Source organism: Dermacentor silvarum, chromosome 2, assembly GCF_013339745.2.
Source record: "Dermacentor silvarum isolate Dsil-2018 chromosome 2, BIME_Dsil_1.4, whole genome shotgun sequence".
NCBI classification, from domain to species: Eukaryota; Metazoa; Arthropoda; class Arachnida; order Ixodida; family Ixodidae; genus Dermacentor; species Dermacentor silvarum.
The window spans coordinates 130930782-130954079 of record NC_051155.1 but is presented as its reverse complement, the minus strand read 5'-3'; the positions used below and the strand labels follow the sequence as shown (position 1 = coordinate 130954079).

At 46.4% G+C, this 23298-nt stretch overlaps 1 protein-coding gene across 3 annotated transcripts in view; it reads left to right on the top strand.

The window, feature by feature from the left end:
* Positions 1–23298, top strand: part of LOC119441768 (E3 ubiquitin-protein ligase Ubr3-like) — a 107944-nt gene that overhangs the window by 25669 nt on the left and 58977 nt on the right. For 2 of the 3 annotated variants that reach the window (XM_037706377.2, XM_037706375.2), the window contains exons 4-9: positions 3292–3562; positions 9737–10018; positions 16269–16699; positions 19777–20135; positions 20224–20312; positions 20555–20707. In XM_037706377.2, the coding sequence (XP_037562305.1) occupies positions 3292–3562; positions 9737–10018; positions 16269–16699; positions 19777–20135; positions 20224–20312; positions 20555–20707 (1585 nt within the window). The remainder of the gene's footprint in view (positions 1–3291; positions 3563–9736; positions 10019–16268; positions 16700–19776; positions 20136–20223; positions 20313–20554; positions 20708–23298) is intronic. The other variant, XM_037706378.2, reaches the window with a different exon arrangement.

Sequence of the window (23298 nt, the reverse complement as noted above, 5' to 3'; positions counted from 1 at the left end):
GATAGTGCCTAATAGACGGCAATACATTTTGTATATCTCGTAATTTTCGTAACATTTTTTTCTTAGTAGATACCAAGCGTGTCTTTACAAACTTTGTTCAATTTTATCGCACAATATTTATTTTAACAATTTATATCATTTTTTTATGACATACATCTCATTAATAAAACATTTATGCGTGAAAAGTGCATTTATTTTGTTTTCTGTTTATTTATTACATTAAATAATAAGTGCAGTAGTTCCTTCAGAAAAAAAGATCTGCTGTAACATACAAAAACACCCATTTTCCCCATGGTAGGGAAAGAGTTAACCTTTTGAGGGTCGAATTTTTTTTGGCAAATGCGACCTCCCCAGGGTCGATTTTTTTTATTGCTGATTTAAATTCTTCAAAAGAACCTATTTCGAAAAAAAAAATGGTCGTAATTTTTTAAGGGTGACGGTAAAGTGACGAAAAAAATTGCTTGTGTTGTAAAATACACAATGTTTATTCATGAATAAGAAGATAAGCGCACTGAAAAATGGTTGTGTGCACGTCCGGAAACCGAAACAAGTGTCTTTGTCTTATCGCCAACAAGGTGCGATAGAGCTTTTTGTGGTCTCCGAAAAAGGAAACGCAAAAACAGCAGCATCGCTTGTGTATATACGCGCCTGCCCAGGAACCGGTGTAATCGCGCCACGGTGACCGATAAACGTTCGAGTAAAAAAAGCGGTCACCATTTGAGAGATTTGAAACCAGATGGCCATCAGTTTAGCGCGTGCATTAAAAAAAACAAAAACGGAGAGGCATCGGCGCAAGTAAAAAATTTCACGTGTTCCCGTCAAGTGGCAGCACGCCAAGCAAAAGAAATGATCCAAAGAGGCGCGCATTTTAAATGTACAAGCGATGACGTACATGTATGTCATTGACCATTTTGAAGGTGTTCGTGGAGGACATACATGTACGTCATTGACCCTGAAAAGGTTAAGCATTCCTTGCTGCATTTTCCTCCGTCGCAAACCTCATATTTAGGCTCAGCATCTTGGATGGCTGCACCTTGAAGAAAAGGCCTGCTTCATTGGCATTCAAGATGTCCCTGGGTTTGTAGCCGCTGATAATGGATGCCACAGTCTTTCCAGGGGTTGACAGTTGCTGTGTCGACGCTTGCAGCCTCTCCATTCACCGTCTGCTAGCATATCCCATGCCTCTTTTTAAAGCGGTCGATCCATCCGTTTGACGCCAAAAACTGTCTATGCCCAGCTTCTTGGCAATCTCATATGCTTTTTCTCGCAAGATGGTGCCGTCGAAGTTCACTCCTGCGGCCCTCGCTTGTTAAACCATTTAAAAACGGCCTGATCAAGCTGCATGTGCTGCGAACGCCGGGCTTGCTTGCATACTTCAATTTTGCTCCTTTTTGCGACAATGGAGTTGAGAGTTGAAGGCGTTAGTCCTAGTCCTTTCACTTTACACACCCTCTTCCGCGTAGGTTTTCTTTCACAGTGTGGAGGATATTCAACTTCTCTTGCAGTGAAAGTGCTTTTCGTTTTCTTGATGCCATCCTGGTGCAAGACTATGCTTCCACGCTAGTCAAACAAAGAAGGCTCGGACTGGAGCTAAATAACTTGTTTCTGCATGTTCGCGCGGAATGAACTGAAGGGGAGATGACAGGTGACGGAGCAAGGAAACTGCTACACATAGTCAGCCACGTTGACAAGCAAGAGTGTTTGGCGCCACGGCAGGCAGGCAAGTTGGAGCGTCGGAGTTATAAAAGAATGTCGAAACGGAAGGACGAAGCTTACACAGCCACTTCGCGGGACAACTCGCAATGCACAGGCAGCACGAGAAGACTGCAGGAAGCTTGGACGGACCGCTTGGACGCGATAACGATGATCGATAACGATGAAGCCGACAAGACGGCTCTGTGGGCAAAGGAAACAGATCTCGAAGGCCCTGGTTTTGCTACATGCATGTGCCGAAACAGATTTCAAGACTAAAAACTCGTCATAGGCACCACCTATGGATAGCAAATACTGATCTCGAAGGCCATAATTTTGCTGGCGGGAGTCCGGAAACGTGAGGGGTGTCACCCATCATGCGGGTAATCCTACAGTCAAGCCAAGTCAAGCTACATGAAAGTCAATATGGTCGTCAGCACTGGCCGCTTAGAGTGCCGGTTCGCGACGTAACATGCAGGAACGTTACCACACTTGCGACGTATCAACGGGGTTCCCAATGCATTGAATTCTATGGGAGCTATGCCAGGACAGGCCAAAAACGACTTAGGCAGCTGGGAAAACATAGCAGCCAGGAATGTAACAGCGGTGTTCTACCGTAATACATTTTTTTCTTATAAACCATTTCTTTTTCTTATATACAATTATGTTTGGATAATACGATTTTCGGATATGTTTTATATTTCGGTTCCCGTGAAGATTGTATCAACGAGATTCCACTGTATTCGTTTCCATGTAATAAACTTTTTGAGGCCATTTTATGTATGCATGTATGTCTACTGAGAGACCATTTGTCTGCATTCATTCTTAGATGCATATCTCGCACACAACTACCCAGGACCGCTTTTAAAGTGAAGCTTTATATGGCTAGGCGAAACGAAAACGCGTCTGTCCATCACCTGTATAAAGAAAACTATCATCATCAGCATTGGCTCGAACGTCGTCGTCTTCTTCCGCAGCTGACTCGTTGGCGCTCCTCGGGTTATGCTCGTGCCACTGCTCTCTCGTTCGTCGTCGTCTGCTTCCACAGCTGGCTGCGTTGCCGCTCATCATTCCAGCATAGAATTTCACTTCTCTTCTGTCGTCGTTAGGAGGAGGCCGTGTTTACGGTGGTATGAGCCATTCATTGTCTTACGTAACGGACAGATTTAATTTTGAAGCAATTGAATTTCAAAGAATCGCAAGTGGCAGTGGCGGGTGATTGCTGCTAACCACACCGCCGAGCAAACTCGAGACATAAAATGCAAGTAACAACAGGAGACTGCGGGCATACCGTCAATGACGCTGTTCTCTCCGTTGCGGCCGAATGTGTGCGTAACCGGATTAAGAAACACAAAGATGTAACCAGTAATTGAGAAATACTTTAATGAACCGTCAGGATTAACCCAGTCAGAAACACTGGGGCCGCACGTTTCAGCTTTGCTGGTTAACCATTTGTATGGAGGGCTTGGGTGGTGATTTTTTTTGAAGACTGGCTAAGTCCTTTCAGGGCAAACAAAAAAATGTTTAGGAGCATGTGCCTTTATGCATATACTAATGCTGTGTTGATGAAGCAAATCATGTTCCTTCCCTCGTTGACAGGACGAGCTAACGTCGGTGGACGAGGTGACGGACCTGTCGCTGTCGGAGTGGTTTCCGGAGACATGCGTGGTGCAGAATGCGCTGTGTACCATTAAGACGGTGATGCTGCCGGATGGCATGGCTCTTGCTCCGTCGGGTGTTGATGACATGGAGGTCGACCCGGATCCTGACGAATTTCTCGAGGAGGCCGAGGATGCCCTTGCCTACCTTTTCCCATCGGCCAGTGGCAGCTTTCCAGAGCTGACAGCCGGCACAGAGGCAAATGAAGCAGGTAATGAGTGCAGCAGCTCATGTTTTGTTTTCGTGGTTGCCAGAGATTCTTGGCTGAAAAGTGGAGGCATGTGAATACTCAAATCAACTCGAATAGGAAACTTTTGCAAAACTTGATTCGCACATCAATTATCTTCTATTTGATTTTTCGAATATTCAATATATTCAGTGTAGAGACCCGCGCAGTGCCCTATGTCGCATGTGTCATGGAGACCCTTGTGCTCAATGCCGCCCAAGCGAACGAGCGGGTGGCCCGGCCCGTCCACGGCACCCTGCCGTGGACGGGCCACCCAGGCTGGTAGTGGACTTAGTCACTGTGAGTGCTTCCCGGAGTCGGTGGTATGCAGATCGCACACATAGCGCCCAAATGCTGCAATTCCCAGAAAGGTTCCGCGTTGTCCGTGCCTGCCTCTAGTGAGGTACAAGGGTCGTCCGGGTCAGCAGGATCGATCGAAATTATAACATGACAAGGACAGAGGGAGTGGCAACAAAAGCAGTGCATATTTCGTAAAACGCGAATGCGTGTGCAAAGATCGGGCCAGTGAAGGCCAAACTAAATGTGCACTTGCTGTCGGCGCGTGCAAGCTCGCGCCAGTGTGCCTTAGCATGTGCAGGTGGTGCGGGGCAAATCATACGCATCCAAGCATGGCGCAAGCACGAATGTCTCTTCCAGACAAATATCGAACGGATAGCTGTTGGAGCCATATAAAGGCTCTGGCTGCTTCACATTTCTATGCACCTGGCTGCGGAGCTACAGTGTGATACAATCATCACTCAGTGAAGCAGATTTATCTCATGCGAGATTGTGTCTTTTCTTTACTTTATTCTGCTGATCTAATGGTTCTAAAAATAAAAGAAATGTGTTTATTAGTATTTCAGCATTTTGAAGCACTGTCAATAACAAAGTACGGAGACAATGTCTCTCAAAACGTCTATCAGTGAGCTAAGTGGGCATTCGCTGGTGCGCGTCTCTTGTAAATGCTGTGGTGAGATGATTGCGGACCGTCACGTTTGTTGACGTGCGGTGCGGTGAAGGATGGAGCCGTAGACGTTTAGGTTGGTAGATAACATATATTAGGACTAAGCACTCTATTATACACTATACAAACAGAATGACGCACACATCACACAGTAACTAAAGTACATGTTACACATGCATGCTAAGTCCCTACGCTACAGGTTCTTGCTCGTGCTCACGTCATCATCGTCTTCAGCAGAACGAGACCGTGATGAGACGACTTGGTCGCTGAGCAAGATGTAGCGTGTTGACTTGTCGAGGTGCTGGGTGAGTGGTGGCGGCGGCTCGAACGTTCAGGAACGACGGGAGATTAGAACGACCAGGAACAGTACTGGCCGGGAACAGTCACGGGCAGGTAGTCGCCGTACTGGTCACAGACATCCGCAGGAGCGCGCCTGGTCAGGAAGTTGCCCAGTGGTTCACCCGAGCAGCCCTTTCGAACCCTGGCTCTTCGAACGCCGTGACCAACCAGTCTCTGCTGCGCTCATGCCTTCTACCTCTTCTTTTTTTTTTTCTTCTCCGCCGCCGCCACCTCGTGCTCGTTTTTTTTCCCCACGATTCGCCGCACATGTAGTCAATGTCGTCGTCGTCGTTTCACCACAATTGCGAACCACCATTTTGTAGATGCAAACCAGCCACTTTCGGTTTCGTTTCTAGGAAGTTACTGTGTCGTGATGTCACTACACAGCATGTGGGGGCAGGACATTGCAAGCTTTTGACACTTGCTCTGGCTTGCCCAATCACCTTCTATTCTGCTACTCATTGTGAGTGCCGATGTAGCAGCATAGCACATAGCTGAGGGAGCCAGAGCGAGTGTCAAAACATCCCAATGTCCTGCTCCCACGTGACCACATACTGTGTTGTGATGTCACGACACATGGTTCTCCTGCAAAACGAAAACAAAACTGGCTGTAAAAAAGCTATTATATTAAATTATTCATGGCACTCTGAGGCTTGTCACAATTTTTTTTAGGGTTTGAGCTCTAGGACCTTCATTCCTGTCTTTCCTGTCTGCGCTTATTTCCATTGATAGCCTGCTATCAATGGTTACAAATTCGTATTTTGCCGCTTTCCGAGCGCTCTCGGACTACTAGCACCATTTATTGGATTATTTAAGAACCATTTACCCTATTTACTCGATTGTAATGAGTTTTTTTCCCACATTTTTGCTACCTGAAGTCGATCCTCGCGTTACAATCAAATACCGAAATTCAAGTTGTCTAAAAAGTGCAATGATGCACCCAATTATAATCAAGTAAAATGTGCGAGTGAAAGCGTGCGAGGGGCGCGTGCTTTTATAGAGAGCGAATGCACGGCGCAGAGCAAACGCGACGAAAGGCCGTAGGGGAATGGAAGGGAGGGAGGGGAGGCAACGTTTAGCTGCGGCACCAAATGCGTATCTCGCGACCGAGCGCAAGGGGAACTGGCGACTCAATCACCCACGCGAAAGGAGGAAAGCAGGAAGGCAGCGCAGGGAAGAGGGGGTGTGGCTTCTACTCAGCGTACTTGTACTTTGCACGGCTGCGGGCTGTCGCACGCACCGTATCTTGAAGGCGATCTCGACATGGCTTTGACCTTTGTATGCGCTGTGCTTTCGCCGCTCAGTTTCTGTTGAAGCTATAGACCGCACGAACCTTTGCTTGCTGCTGTCGCCACGCTTGCTCACACCAGCGTTTTGACAGTGGTTGTCTGCGGTCATCGAGTGTGATCTATTCATGTTTGCATGTGTGCGCTGACACCATGCTTGTTAATTCAGTTAGTAAGTGAATGTGTCCAAGTTTATGCAGACAATAAAACTACTATCCTTACTCCGTATAGCTCTCTACTAATTTGCTATCGCAATTCATGCTTCGCCTTTCGGGCGAAGCTGTGACATTTTCATGCATTCGGTGGTCTCGCACTACTTTAGCGGTTTTCTTCTTATTTTCTTTTGTTTTTGCTGGATTCAAGAAAAAGTCGCCCCTCACGTTACTTTCACGTTTTTTTTTTTATGGATGCAATGAAAAGTCACCCCTCGGTTACAATTGAGTAAATACGGTAGTCAATTTCGGTTTTCAGTTATCTTTTTCCACCGTGCGCAAATTGTTAAAAGTGCCTCCTAAAAAGGGACGTGGTCGGCGTGATGAGCGCTCATAGTTTCCAAGATGGCATCGGCGTCGCGCACTGCTAATGCACGGAAACATTGCATTTCTGCCCATTCTAATGCATCTGCGCGCGAGTTTTTAGACTTAGAAAGCAGCACGTACATGGAAGACAACTTCCATTTGTGAGATTTCCGAATGGTATTTCACTTTCCTCACCGAACCGCTTCAAAGCTGCTGTGTGTCGATTTTAAGATATCCTGCATGTTCTAACGGTCACAGTTTTTATCTTCAGGGTGCTAACAATCTTCGGTTGGGATCATTCGCTAGCAGCCACATAGCGAGTCGAGTGTCGCACGTGAAGACGGTCGCGAGTCGACCTTGGCATCACGCTAGGGCTAGTCACTAGTGTGCATGCTTTCTTATAGATCTCCAGAACTCTTTTACATAGAATGATGATATTTGCTGGAATTCTGCACAGGTCTTTTGTGTTGAAAATGCACATTCCGAAAATTTTTGAAGGCTTTGCTGTGCGAAGCAACAATGACGTTTTTAATAACTTTTTTTAATAAAATTATTGTTTAGATATTTCTTTTTTTCAAATTCTTTTTAATAAACATGTTTGGGAATAGTGCCGTCGCCAAGAAAATTTATTTTTCTTTAATTTAATACTACACACTTTAGTATCAAACATGTTCTGTGATAGGGAATAAAGTATTTACTAGACTACCCAAAAACTGCTGCTTTTTTCCTGTAGGCAGGAACGTGTTTTAGTGTAAAAAATTGAAAAGCCAGCAAATCCCACGCCCTGTAGGAATCAATGTTATGGGAAGCAGTGTGCGGGGGGAGCCTACCAAGTTAACGAAACGACCAAGTCAGCACCAAGATGTAGGCGGCTCTTTCATGACCTACATGAAAGTCACGCATGCCATGACGTTCATGTCATGAGTCCTCACGAGTCCCTTTAGCCACACCTAAAAGACATTAAGGCGAAAGCCTTTGTCGTGCTCATGACTATGACTTCGACCATCAACCATCAGCCTTTTCCTTCAGTTAGTACCACATCCGAACCCATTCCATTGGTTCTTGAGTGTTACTCTTTTTTTCGCTGAGTCATTCTAATTTTTGCTGAGTCATGGTCATGACTATGACTTCTACCACAATCCTTTAGTGTTTCCTTCACTTAGTGCCCACGTCCGAACCCATTCCAGTGGTTTTTGAGTGATAATCTTTTTTTGCTGACTCATTGACGTTTTTGCTTAGTCATGCTCAGGACTATGATTTCTACCATCATCCTTTAGTGTTTCCTTCACTTAGTGCCCACTTTCGAACCTATTCTAGTGGTTTTTGAGTGTTAATCTTTTTTGCTGAGTCATTGTCATTTTTACTGTGTCATGCTCATGACTATGACTTCTACCAGCATCCTTTATTGTTTCTTTCTCTTAGTACCTACGTCCGAACCCATTTCAGTGGTTTTTGAGTGTTAATCTTTTTCGCTGTCTTATTTTCAGGACCTACATGACATATCACTTATGTTTGTCATATACTCTTGTCATAGTATGCCAATTTTGGTACTTATCAAGTTAACGAAACGATCATGAGAGCGCAAAGACGTAGGCGGCTAGATAGATAGATAGATACTGTCAAAGTAGCAAATGTTTGCCAAGAAATGCTTCGCATTTAATAGTAAAATACATCATGCCAATATACCCTTTTAATAAACTGTGGAGGTTACGTCTTGGCCTGGCTGTGTTACGTGCACTAGCAAACCTTCTCAGATCATTATTGCTGTCACATCAAAAGCACACGATTGAAGTGTTCTTTCCTTTTAAACTGTGCTTTCTACTCATTCATTATTTTGAACTAGTGGTGCCTTTAATGCCCTTTCTAATGACGAAACTTAAAATGGTACTCTTGAAATATTTTTTTAGTACTTTTCCCAGCTGAATTAAACAGTTAATTGTGTTTCAGAAATGGCGCACCCAAGCATATTTGCATACCCAAAGCTTCATGTCCTGCTTGAGTTCTTTTGTACTCTTGCATTCTAAGCCACGAAATAACCATACCGAGTACGCGACAACTTTCTACGCTTGTTCTGTCGGGAACATCGTCGCCTGGCGGACCGGACGCTTCGCCTCCCATCGACGAAAACGAAGCTCTGCATTCCGTCGGCGCGGCCGGCGGCTCACCGCCATCGCACGCGGAACCACCTACCGCTCGAGCACAGAGGATCATTTCGCGCTCCGTTTCACTGAATATCGCTGAAATGCAGTCCTGCTTTCCTGGCGAGCTCTTCGTTGCAAGGTTCAGCGGCAGCTACGATATCCATCGCGCCGACGCAAACGCAGCGACCATGCATGCAGCCATGATGCATCCAGCCCAGCGCCTCGGCCGTTTACGCAAGCGGTGACGTATCATGGCGCATTCTGATTCGCTGAGAGCAATGCAATCTGTGACGACACTGCTTCAGCGCCAAATCTAGGGTGAGAGAAATTGAGGAAGAGCTATTTGGTCTTTGTTTACGACTTTCTCCGCTAATAACTCATATTTTTGCACCCAACAAAAACGGCATGCATTCCTGAAGGTCCCTCTTTTATTCCAGCTGAACTTCCTGTTTCTCTTTAGTGTCCCTTTAATTGTGTTTCAGAAATGGCGCACCCAAGCATATTTGCATACCCAAAGCTTCATGTCCTGCTTGAGTTCTTTTGTACTATTGCATTCTTTTGTATACCTTTCTGCATTATTTTGTATGCTCAGCAGTTTCCAGCACCCAATTTCGGGTGCGCAAATCTTAAAGCTCCTTAAAAAAATGTTTATATTATATTGATCACTAGCCTGTTGGTTATCGGTGCAAATATTTCTGTATGTTAAGAAATTAAATTGTATGAATGAAGGTGATTTTGATTTTGAAGGGAAAGAGTTAATACAAGACATGGCCCTCAGTGCATCGTGCGAACCGAACAGTTGCCATCACATTTTGCACCTTTTGGGGGGCTGCTTTCAGCTTTCGTTTTTGCAAAGCAGGTTGTGCAGTGTAATGGGTGTGTGCAGAAGACTCGGTGCTCTCCACTTGCAGGCAGCACCACTGCACCTCGGCTACCCCCGTCTGGCCAGCCACTGGCTCTTCCCCCTTCCTCGCCGACCCCAGAAACTGGTGCGCTGGTTCCGGTTAACCCTGAAGCTGGCACCATGGTGCCAGCCTTCTACAGTTCTCCACCGCCGTCCTTTTACGCCCAACCTCTGGCTGGTCCATCGCACCCTTCCACGCCAGCCCTGCCTGCACCGAATGGTACTGCAGAGTCGACCACAAACACCGCCCTGGTACCTGCTGCCAGTGCAGCTGCAAGGGCATCTGCTGGTAAGGGTGTGCACATTTCTAGCTCTTATTGACCCAGCCCACTTAGTAAAAAAAATTATTCCTGGCCAGTGCAGAATAGTTATTTTTCTGTGCCTAATACGACAAAAACTCCTTGTGTGGTGGACATGCTCTGGCATGGTTTCCTACAAAAATTGCCATGGGAACTATGCCCCTGCAGCAATCATTCCGATACCATAAAGATGCTGGGTAGTACAGGGATTTTTGTCTGATCTTTGTGCTTGTGGTTTTGATCATTCTTTGGGCATTATTTGTTGCACTTTGTCTTTCTAAATTTTCAAGCATTCATATTTTGTTAAGCATGCCAAGGCAATAAGTCCTTGCGCACATGCATATTCATTGTGAATTGTGGCATTTATAACGCATTAGCTCACTGAGCATGATTAATTTGCGAAGTCACAAAGCCGTTTGAAGCCAGAATGACGAAGTTTAGGCAGACCCATTTCTTTAAGAACGCATCTTTCCAATACTTGCTGAACTGCTGTACTTGCAGCTTGCATTGACACTAGCACCAGAGTGCCTTCCAGCACAATTTTTGTTGGTAACACTATGTGCTCTGGGACTGGTGGAGGAAAATATGCTGAAGGGAGCAGAGAGGAACAGGTGGGGGTTATGCTTTCAAGAAACGAAAGACGGCCTAGCAGGCGCCAAGTGCTTCATCCTCCCACAAGACTTTGTTCACCTCTCATTCGCTGTTCAGAAACTGTTAACTGCACGACCATCTAAAGCGTGTCTGCACATACGCCTCTCGTAACAGTGTTCTTGATTATTCACTTTCAGCTGTATTGCTGTATGTCACAGTGTCCAGCCTAATGTCTCATTGTGTGAAAACATTCTGCCACCTATCTAGGTCTGGGAGAACAATTACCATATTTATTCGATCATAAAGCGGTCAGGATTATAAGGTGAGGGCGTAGTTGGGGGACCCTCTACGACACACAAATAAAAGGCAATATACACTAGCCGACAGATTTTTCAGACTTGGTACGGTTTGCCCAAAATACCGAATTCTACGACACACAAATAAAAGGCAATATACACTAGCCGACAGATTTTTCAGACATGGTACGCTTTGCCCAAAATACCGAATTATTAACAATGCCAAAATGCAAAATGGCAACCATGAACAAGGGGGGAAGGGAGCTTCAACACGCAAACTGTGGGTTATATGTGAATTTTGCCTTGCAATGTAGCTTCACGGTATGGCGGCGTGCGCTGCCGTAGCCACACTGTAAGGCAAAATTTGCCCTGCCGTGAAGCTACATTACAAGGTGAAATTCGCATATAAGGCACTATGGATACTTGGAAAAAGGCTCGCCTTATATTCGAATAAATGCAGTATATCTCCTGCGTAGTGCAAACAGAAGATCTATGATAACGTCAGGAAGAACACTGCTAACTGCAAATTTGCCCAACCATGATTAACACGTTCACTGTAGCAGCACTTCATTAAATTTTGATTCCTGTGCGTGATGACTCACCAATGGGTCACATGTCATATTTCTCTGGTATGTCGTGATTCACCGGCGAATCTTTATGAAGTTGCGCTCTTTTAAAATTTCAAGGTGCAGAGAGATGGCGCTACGACACATAGGATAAGAAGCAACAAGATTTTTTTCTCTCTGTTGATTTCTAGCAAAATGTTGCTTACGCACTGCAGGAAAGATGGCACAGCTGCATATAAGGAATAACTGCTGTCACCCATCCGTGACTCACGTCAAAGTCAACGGGTTAACTCATTCTTGGGCTTATTTGCCCTCATCACAGCCACGGCGTCAGCAACTGCCGTCAGAGACGGACCTGGATTGTCGGCTTAGTTGTCGTCACTGTCATCATTGTCATTTTCGTCATCTTCAACTTCACGAGGCACAACAGCGGCAACAATCTTGCCGTCTGTTAAGTCGGGAGATGTTGCCACGTCACTGTCTAGGTCACGGAACGATTCGAACTGCTGAGCCTTGGCATTACCTTGACGCTCCAACACCTCTGTGAGCTGGCTGTTGCAGTTGTCGGCACTCTCTTCGTTTTCACCATTGCTCATGTCACGGCTAGGGGGGACGGGGGAGAAGGATTTCTCTCCCGACGTTCATTGACTGGTGTTTTTAATAAAGTTGTTCCTCCTCCTCTTCCTCATGCGCACAACGAACTTCGCTTGAGCGAAGCAGTTTTCCACTGTGGCGGACTCCACCTGCTGCTACGAGTAGGCTAGGAGGTGTATTGCACCTAGCATGTTGATGCAGTATGTATTGTCGCACTCCGTTGCTAGCAGCATTCTGCGCAGCAAGTTCTCTTTGTATAAATGCTTGACTGAGTGAATGATGCCCTGGTCGAGGGGTTGTGCAAGCGTCGTGGTGTTCGGTGGCAAGAAGAAGAGTTCGATTGCGCTCAAGTTGTCCAGCACAATGTGTGCCGACGCGTTGTTGAGCACAAGGATAACTTTTCTTTTTTTTCCCGCAAAACGCAGATCAAGGAGCCGGACATATTCTTCGAAAAGCTGTGAAGTCATCCAAGCTTTTGTGTTGCTTCTTTATATGACTCCCGAGGGCAGTTGAGCGCCTTTAAAGCACCTCGGTTTCACGTACTGGCCGATAACAAGCAGTGGCAGCTTTTGGCTTCCTGTCGCTTTGACCGCGAAAGCAACCGACAGCCTTTCTCTGGCATGCTTGCCACGAGTGCAGTTTTTGCCCTTGAATGCCAACGTTCTGTTGGGCAGAAGTCTGTGAAAGAGTCCAGACTTGTCCAAGTCGAAAACATTATCCATGGTGTAGTTGGCTAGAGTTTCTGGCAGCGGCCCATTTTACCATTCTATGGCACCTTCGTGGTCCGCATGTGCTACCTTTCTGCAAACCACACTTTCACTTATGTTGTGGCGTGCTTTAAACCTTGCTAGCCAAACGTTGCTGCAAGAAAAGTGATTGCAGTTCAATTGACTAGCAAATATTTCGGCCTTTTCTGCGAGTAGGGGGCTGCTGACTGCCAAGTTCTGCACCCTGGCTTTTTTCAGCCACAACATCAAGGTCTCTTCAACCTCGGGAAAGGCTGATCTCCTCAAGTGGCACCTCTTGATGTTCGATGCAGCACTGCTCCTTAGCTTTTGTCGAACTTTCAATATGCCGCAAACTTTGTCAAAGGCAGTCCCCACGCGCGCCCTACGGCTGTCTTGGTTGTTCCGGCTTCAATGCTGCGAAAGATGTCCAACTTCTCCTTAAGCTGAGTACGCGATTCTTTTGTCTATTCAGTTTTGGCATGGCTCTGTTTCTCAGGACGAAACCCAGCGAAATATTCAGTCGATGCTGAACCACCACGGAGCGACACCACTATGTACACAACACTCCTAGGACGAACTCAGATGCGCAATGAAATATCCAGTTGCCGCTGAACCACCACGAACGACATCACGTCGATGACACACATGCAATCCATTTGCGAAGCAGCAAAAGTGTGGGCAGGTCGGAACGTGAGGGTGATGGTTGCTGCAATAGGGCGTTTAGCTACGCTGCGCTCTCCGCGTTAGGCGACTCCATCCAAAAGAGGAAGCCCAATCTACATCACCTACATGGTGTCATCGATACATGGCGTCAATCGGTACCTACAAGTGCCGATTGAATTGTGGTTTCTGTGTTGATTTTCTTTTTGAAAAGTGAGGAAGGAAAAAAACGCATTTGCGGTGCAACATGCTGTTCGCCATACTGCGACTTAGTGAAAATGGTACGCGCTAACCGGTACACATTCTACGAGCCACTACGGCGTAAGCGGTCAGTCAATACGTTGAGTTCAATGGGGGCTTGGCCGGGGAACTGCAGCAACGGCGTTTTAACTGTAACTATGTCATAAGCGGGTACATATTAACAAGGTTTTACTGGATCACGAGTTTAGCCCCCAGTACACAAGGTAGTGAAATTATGGCTTGTGATGTGCATGGATAGCACAGGAACTTACTGTAAATGGAAGCATAGCAGGAAGTTCTTCTTGCCGTGTGGTACAATCCTATTGTGCAAACTGTAACTTTAGTCTACGGCACCCCACGAAGGACTGCCAATAAGCCCTAATGGCCTAGGCAGTGTGGCCGTGATGAATATTTGGCACTGGTCGAGGTGGTAAGGGGCCGCAAGTCGTCTTGAAATGCTTGCCGCTAATAAGTTTGTATGTGGCTCGCCAGTGATCGGTCCCAAGATCATGCGTGTGCAGGTTAGATCGATGGCTGTTAAAGTGGCGTGAAGTTCGTTGCCGCATATCTAACACGACCTGCATACCTGCCGGCAACTAATTGCCCCAATCTTCCCACGTGCTTTTACACTTGACGAAATATACGCTGGTTTTGTTGCCATTCCGTCTGTCCAGCACATTATTTCGATTGGTCTTGTCGACCCTGACGAACCTTGTACTGACAGAGGTCTTGTCAAGCGACGTGAAGCTCCCAGCCGACGCAGCTCTGTTTAGCGAATCACAGTGTTTGGGTGCTGTGTGTTCAATCCCCGCATCGGGCCAAGATCGGGTAGCGCTCGCAATGCCTAAGTCTACTACCGCGTCAGTCGGGGGGCAGACTGTCCGCGGAGCGCTCGATTTTCTTGTGGCAAAAACGAAGTGAGACGCTCGCTTGGGCGGCATCGAACACGAGGGGCTCCGCAGTGCACGTGACATGTGGCCCTGTGCAGGTCTGTACACCAAATATTTCGAATAATTGGAAAATCGAATAGCAGATATTCAATTCGCAATTCTAATTATTCTAACGTTCACTATTCGTTTCGTTTTGGGGATATTTGAGTATTCGTACAACTCTACTGAACTTAGTGTGCACAGTGTTATGAGTAGAGACCGGATTTTAGGCAAATGCCTTTTTTGTTCCTTGCGCTCCTATTGCCCCACTTTGATACATGAGCATGAATTAGAGGTTAAGAAGGGCTTCTATAGTGTTTTTATAGTGCGTATAAATGCCTATTTTGGCGTTTGTGCCTAAATGCCTATAAATGCCTATAAACGCCTATTTTCAATATCGGCACCTATATGAACACTATTTAGCCTAAAGTTTCGCTTTCGAGTGCAGTTAGAGATCGTTATTCATGTTACTGGGCAACATTGACTGTTCGGAACTCTATGGGGTTCAACTTAGTTCTTTAGTTCAACCAACTCCCAGAAAACAACTGCTATAGCAGCATTGAAATGGGACGCGCCGGCCAGCATACGCCGCCGCGCTGACATTGCGCGAGCGGTTGGCGAATGCGAAACCGCGGAGAGCCGTCAGGGGAAAGGAGAGTGAAGAGCAAAAGAAGAAACAAAAATGTGATGTGCACGCGGCTTTTGTTTTGCTTGTAATTTACTTTTTAAGGTGTTCACCGCCGTCGAGCGTTCCTTCTCAACGTACGAGATCATTCTCAGTGACAAGAGGCACAATTTTGAATCCAAAAATCTGGGGAAGGTGGTAGTTTGCTATTGTTTCCACAATCTTGAAAGGGATTCTTAAACTACATTACGCGTGCTCTCCAAATATATTTCTTCAAACATGTGCACTTCAAATGGGCGGAAGTGTATTTGGCCGTGTTGGGACGTCTGGCCTGTACTATTCGGATAATGTCATTGTATATGAGAAAATTGCGAAGAGTTGTACCTGACAGTCCTCATGTAAGAACATGCTGATTTCTTAATAAATCGTAGTCTCTCTTGCATTTGTTATTTGTCTGTTTTTGTTGTGTCTTAATTTAATTGCGTCAGGCAAACAAAGTATCTTTGTTTTCTAATCAGTATTCCCAGCTTTCAAGTATTCTTTTTCATGCCTGTTTCACTATATGTGACGCTCGAGTACAGTGGCCATTCAACATGAATATGAGCAGTGTGCGTATTGAATGAAGCCAATTGATCGTCATTAGTCCAGCAGTTTTATGGGACAATTGCACGGCTATGTTCAACTGTTGGAGCCTTTGTGCCGCCATAGACAATGACATTTCTTGTTTTCCTATCGTAGATATAGGCTGCGCACGTCTTTGTTTGAAATTAATTGCATCTATGTAAAAATTTATTGTGCCTATATTTACGACGTTGGAGGCCTAAAACATTGTTTTGCCTGCCTATTTTTGGCGCATAAAATGTGCTTTTTTGATGCCTAAAGATCTGGCCTCTAGTTATGAGCCCTGTTTTTGTGCATGTTATGACAGGTCATTGATGCTCTTGTTTCTCCGCGAATCGGCCACAGCTGCCTCACTGTTATGTCACCACAAAACAACACTATGCATTGCAGACCAGGCTGCTGCTACTCATTCCGGGGCTCTCGTGCCTTCCACAACCACCCTGGTTCCCACTACGTCTGGAGCAGCGGGCGTTGTGCCAAGCGATGCACTCGTGCGGCATGGTGCTGCTGGTATGTCCCAGCGTAGTTTAGCTGGCCCCGGTGGGGCCCTAATTCCGTCGAGGTTGCCAACAGCACTGTGGGGGCGTGCACGCCCTCTACCCTCCTCCGAAGGGGGCGCCACTGGTGCGGCTACGAGCAGTTCCGTAGGTGCGCTCGTGCCACTGGGGCGAGGCCTAGCTCAGCTAAGCCGGCGCCTGCGGTCTCACGGCCTCCGGTCGAGGGCGGGCGGCGGCGGTGTAAACAGCGGCAGCAGCGCTAACCACCCTCAACTGCCCACCTGCAAGCCTCGACATGAGCTGGAGAGCAGCACCGCATTTAAGGTAACTGAATTTTACAAATTCTTTGTGAACATACAATAAAAGAAACTGTTCACACCTCGTCGTCAGAAAGGCAGTCTCTGGAGGACCATCCAGAGGCTGTCTGTCTGTGGTACCGACGACAAGTTCTATAAGGTATGGCGCCGCACATCCAACCGCAAGCCCGTCTGCATGAGCCTTGGTTTTATAAGGAGCAACCAGCTTTATTAATTCATTTAATGTGCAAGCCCTGAAGTCGTGTGAATTATATTCTCATCCTTTTTTGATTTCTTGCTTTGTATTCATTTAGTCTTTAATAAAAATGCTTCATCACTCACTCAAATAATGGCGCCTTCCATGTGCGCCAGAGGCCTCACCAGGTTGCACAATTTTTCTTCTGTAGTTCTTAGTTTGGTGAATTGTCACTGCTAACAGCGGCACTGCGCCCAACCATGCACTCGCTTTAGCCAGTACATGCAGTCCCAGTGAAAATTATTCCAGTAGAGCAGGTAGACGACAGGAGCACTGTCAACTGAAGGTTCTGCTTTTGTATGCAACAAACTAAATCACGAGCTACTGAAAGGGAATGCAAACTTCAAGCGTCGCAGTCAAACTTGGCTACAGATTTGCCCTTCTGAACTTTGCAAACTTGGTGCTGGCTTGGCTAACAGATGCCGCAGTTCAGCCCATGGCCACTTTATGCAGTGCACCAGTAGTGAGGAGGCTAGAAACAAGATAGAGAACGAATAGGCCAGGTTGGGTTGGGAGAACGTCTGGCTTGTGAACCTCGTACAGTCAAACCTTGATGTAATGACCCTCAATTTAACGAAATTCACAATGTAACGAATTATTTTTATTTCCCCATCTTAGTTCTATTGAATTAACGAAACCTCGATATAACAAATTTTTTCGCTGCAGGTACAACTTCGTTATATCGTTAATCACTGTCACTTGCATTCTCATGTACTTCCTACAACAGCAGAGGTTACAGTAAAGGCTTACAGATTATGCTGAGACAGACGCTGCCACTAAAGGTGTCGTTAGTGGGGTAACCATAAGGGTCAGGTGTGTGCTGACTGTTAAAGTTCTAATTATCTGACAAAGGCCAATTTTAGGATCGAAATAACAAAAGTTCTGGCCCATAGAAATGCATGAGTGCTGGCTTGGACCTTCGGTCAGGATCGAATTAACTGAAGAATCTAATTAACAAAAGTCTGCTGTATCTACTATTAGTTTTTTTTAATATGAAGTACGCAATATCGCCGCATCGAGGCAGTGCCATTGGTGTCGCTCGTTAACAAGCTTTCCTCTGGTGTGTTGCAAGGCCCCCAAAATGTACAATAATAAAAGTGACTTGGTTGTTACATGCACATGAATGTAACATGTGCCTGATTTATAAAAGAAAAATATATAGTATGTCCCTGCGTTGGTGATCGGAAAAAAACGAGACATGCAGAATTTACCTTCACAGAAGGGAATCTTTTTCTTAAAATGAGCTTTCATAATCAAAGCGGCGCATCGTCGTCGCCATTTGTACTTCTTTGGCCACATATACCAAGCATACAAGGTGGTATTCTCTAACGATCACTTTTTGGAGATACTACGTATTATCCCTCTCACGAGATTTTACGTGACTCTGCATTGTACTTCTCGAAATATGCAGCCGAGAGCATTCCTGGCATCCTGCGTAGATAGCAAGCTAGGCACAGTGCCACGAATGTTAGTGGCCATATATGCCGACGCGTCCAATGCAGAGTCGTGTGAAATCTCGCAAAAGTAATAGTATCTCAGAAAGGGAGCGTAGTCGAGCGTGAAATGAACCAACAGCATCATTCAAGTAGATTGCCAGGTATAACAATTAAATCTGGCTACTGGGTGTCTCCACCGAAAAGAAAAGGAACAAACAAGTGCGAGCCGCCGCACTGCTTCGTCCCACCCACCTTTGTGCTGTGCACCCCTCATGGCACTACGGCAGGTGTGGCGAAGCTGTGCCACGTGTAGGTGGGTGCGGTGGCATGCTGTTTAGTTTTTTCTTCCCCAAGGATTTCGCTTTCGTTTTTTCAGCCCACACACCCTGTAGCCAGATTTAATTGTTACCGCCAATAATGCAGCACAGTTTATTTGGCCATAGAACACATACAAAAGTTGACAAGTGCCTCGGCTGCTTATTGTTATATCCACTCTATTGTGGGGTGTGTGAATATTGCATATCGCCGAATCGAATATCTACAATTCTATGTTTCGAATATTAGATGTACAGTAGAACCTCATTGATACTGTTACGGGGAGAATACTTTCCTGGCGATACGATCCCGTTACTTACGATTTCCTGGCGCCTACGTTCACGTACGAGAACACAAAAAATGACCCAGTAGAGTTAATCTTATTTCTTACCAGCTCATACGTTCCTGGAAGACATGGATCTTTCGGCACCAACGTTCAGCACATCACCAAACTGCGATCGTATGATACATTTTCTGGCCGCTAGATCCCATGTACTAAACAAGAAAATATGCGAGGCACTCGCGATAGAGAACAGTAGCCACCCGCCTTATCAGCTTCCCCACAATGCTCGCTCGCCTGCCCATCTCACGTGAAAATGCCGGCGTGTGCACATTAAGGAACCCCAGGTGGTCGAAATTATTCCCGAGTCCCCCATTACGGCGTGTCTCATAATCGGATCGTGGTTTAGGCATGTAAAACCCCATATTTTTTTTTTTTTTTTGTACCTTCGTTCAAAATTCTGTGTCACCTCTGTGTCGTGCGCTAAACTGCTTCTTCTGGTCATCCACCTTCACAGAGTGGAATGGCTCATGAATTTTTTTGTGTTCTCGATCGCGAACGTTGGCACCGGGAAATGGTACGTAATGGGTTTGGATCGGCTAGGTTCTACTGTATATTGCTAAAACAGGTATAGTTATGAATGGGTTCGACTGTACTTCCCATTCACCATGTATTGGCAGCATCACTTGTACGGTAAAACTTTCGAGTTTGCATATGAGCGAAGCAGTTTGGGCCTAAAATGTCCAAAACTCTTATCAAATGATTCCTTGGTGGTTGCATCCAGCACCACAGTTACAGCTTCAGTATGTTCTGTGCAGGCCCTTCCTCCAACAGATGCACCACGGCCAGTGGCTGAGATAGACGAAAGCCTGATATCCCTGCTTCTCAAACTGCACTCGAAGTTGTCGGGCCGGCCGGACTCATACCGGCTGCCGGACAAGGACCAAGGTGGCCCCACACCCGAGGAGCAGGAGAGGGACCGGGTTGGGGCGGGACCCCACTTCCTGAGCCTTTTGCTCGACAAACTGGTGCGGCTGACGCGCACCGCTGGCCAGGAGTCGCCCATTGAAGAGGTGCGGCAGCGCATCTGGCCGCCCCAGTCAAGTGATGGTGAGGGAAGCTCGGCCACTCCAAGCACATCGGCTGCAGCGCGGGAGGCCAGTGATCGCGAGGAGCGGTGTGTAAAGGCTACAATGTTGTATTGTTTTGTTTACTGTTGCCACAGTGGCATCTAGTTGTGTAATCTGTCAGGTAATTTCTTGCAGGAGGCGTCGAGCCAAGGAGCGCCAAATGAAGCTCATGGCGGAGTTCGCCAACCGACAAAAGTCTTTCCTCAAGAAGGCCATGGAGATTGGTGAGCTCACTACAGCATGATTGCCGTCTCTCATGTTTTGTTGTGATTCTTCCTGAACAGATAAGGTTTCCTCTGGCTCTTGAAATAATCGGAATGAAATCGTGTTTAATGGTCTTCGGTTGTAGCGAGTTTTAAGGTGGTTACTTGTTGGGAATAGGGTTTTAACAGGACCATGGCTTGCTGCCAGAGTTGGCGCACTGATGTTCTCATTTGAAAATTTTTTCATCCAACTGCCCACTCAGAAACTGAGGAGTTGGACATGACGGAGCAGCTGTCCGAGCCAGAACCAATGGTGTCAGTGGCCAAGGAGTACGAGTGTGTCATCTGCAGCCAGACGTCGCCTTCCACGGTGGCCCGGCCTGTTGGCATGGTGGTGCTTCTGCAGGCTACCAGCGGTAAGTGGTCCCAGCTGTTGCGTGTCTACCCGTAGAATGTAGACCATTGCAGTTTCTGTCTACAGGAGTTGTGATGTTGAAAACGGTAAGCTACTAATATCGTTTCTGTACTTACATATGCTGCTTCAAATTTATGTACAGTGTAACCGCGATTATACGACTTTGAGGGGACCACGCAAAACCGTCGTATAATCTGGGCGTCGTATAATCGAAAAACTAAGAATATAGGCTGTGACGCTCAGTCTTGCCTAAAAACGGGTACGACAGCCTGAATAAGCCCGTGGTACGAACCTGCACTGCTTCCAAGAAAGGTAGATTAAGTTATTTAAAAAGTTGCCGTATTTGTTCAATTGTAATACGAGTTTCATATTTCATGATTTTGTTGCTTAAGCTCGACCCTTGCATTACAGTCGAATAACGACAAAATTGACCATTTTAAAACGAACAATCTAAATCCCACGATTTTCAGCGTTACATTGGCAACCTGTAACGTTACGTCTCGATCCAGTCCATCATAGAGTTAGTATACTAACTCTAAAGGGAAAGCTGGGTGAAAACAGTGGGAACTCCATGGGCGGCGCCATGTTGCTACGACTCATTTTTGTAGCACTAAAAATATTCGAAATATTATGCAAAAGCAAGCACTTACACATAGCATGTAGGCATGGACGTTTGAAGTTCATTCCGTATATTTTTCAGAAAGATTGGATGGCTATTTGGAAAATTTTGATGTAAAACTTACGGTGCCTAATAGGCTGCGTTCGCAGGCACCTTAACTAGATGGCGCCACCATACTGACGGAGGCTCGGGAGCGCATTGATTGCGCGGCTCGTCTGAATCGCATCTCGTCGTCTGCGCCTGCACGCCTGCCTAGGGTAGCAATATGGCAGTGCCCTTGCGGTTCCCGATTTCAATATATGGGTGCTATTGGGAGCTTTTCCTATAGAGTTGGTTATATTAACTCTATGCAATCCGTAGACAAGTCGACCGAAGTCAGAACTTGTTTTTGGTTGGAATTGACACTATTTTTGGTGTGCTTGTGGCTGGTTACAATGCTGCAATACTTTACGGCATTTTGCGGTTCGACTCCGTTTATTCGCGACGTTATAGCAATGCAGTGCATTCGGTATGACGGTCGCTTCGAGAGACGAGGAATTTTGATGACCGAGGACCTGGGAAAGTCCGCCACGGCTTGATATCTCGACGTCGACGATTTGCGAATAGCGGGACCAGCGGCAGGCCCACTTTAAATGCGAGGCCAGTCGGGAAAGCTCTGTGCAACTTGAAGTGGCTAGGTACTGACCCCGAATGAAATGATTATGCGGTCTTTTAAGAAGTACTTAAATCTCAAGCAAGCTCGACGACACTGAAGATGACGTTTCTCGGGCGATCACTTTTGGAGATGGTTTCGCTTTCGCGAGACTCGGCTTGAGAAACCCCTCGAAGTATACTGCCGACAGCTCTCGGCGCTGATAGCGAGCTTAGGACAGCACCGGAAACACTTGTCGGGGACACTTTCAGTGCCGGGCGCGAAATTTTGCGAAAGTGAAACTATCTACAAAAGTGATCGCCCGAGAAGACCGCCCAAGAAAAGCCCCGTCTCCTCTTCAGACGACCATGATGAGTCAAGAGAACATTTCCGCATTGCGATTCCTTGAATAAAGGTTCCATTTCATTTTCCATTCATCTCGCATTACATTAGCGGTTTAATCTCGTGTTACATTAGCGGTTGTATTTTCTTTATTTCGCATGACTGAAAGTCGCCCCTCGCGTTACATTCGGGTAAATACGGAATTGCGCACCCGTTATCAGCCTGCTGCAGTGTGCTTACGTGCCAGAATGCGTCTGCTTTTTCTTGGATGGTACCAGAGAGTCGTACGAAGCGGGTCGGCGTAAAATTGCGTCGTATAATCGAGGTTATTAACACATTATTTCTAGGGGGGTTTTGCCGGGACCAAACAAATTCGTCGTAAAATGCAGGTCGTCGGATGACCGGGGAACGTATAATCAAGGTTCCACTGTAGTACTAATACTACTCAAATACCGCTTAAATACATATACTGCTCCAAAGTCAGCTTCGCTACACAGTTTTTAAAGTAAGCTTGGTCGCAGTAAATTAGTGTTATGTGGTTTCTGTCTAAAGGAATTGCGATGTTGAAGAAGGTGAGCTACTAATACCGTTTCTGTGCTTACATATGCTGCTTCAAATTCATACAGTACTAATGCTGTTTAAATACATATTCTGCTCCAAAGTCAGCTTTGCTGCACAATTTTGCATTCACCGCTCGCCACTGATAACATGCGAGTGCAGCATGGAGGAAATAGGTGTGTGGCAGAGAGGCTGAAGGTCGCTTGCTCACTTGCGCAGCGCAAAAGGCGCTGAGCGCCATCTTGAGTGCACCCCACTCGCCACTGATGACGCGTGGGCGCAGCATGGAGGAAAAGAATGTGCAGGCATTGTGATGGCGTAGCTGGCGACAGAGAGGGTTGCTCGCTCACCCGCCGCATCTAGCTTCGCTCGGCGCAAAACGCACAAAGCGCCAACATGAGTGCACACATGCTCTTTGCCAGTTCACTCCCAAGCCGAGTAG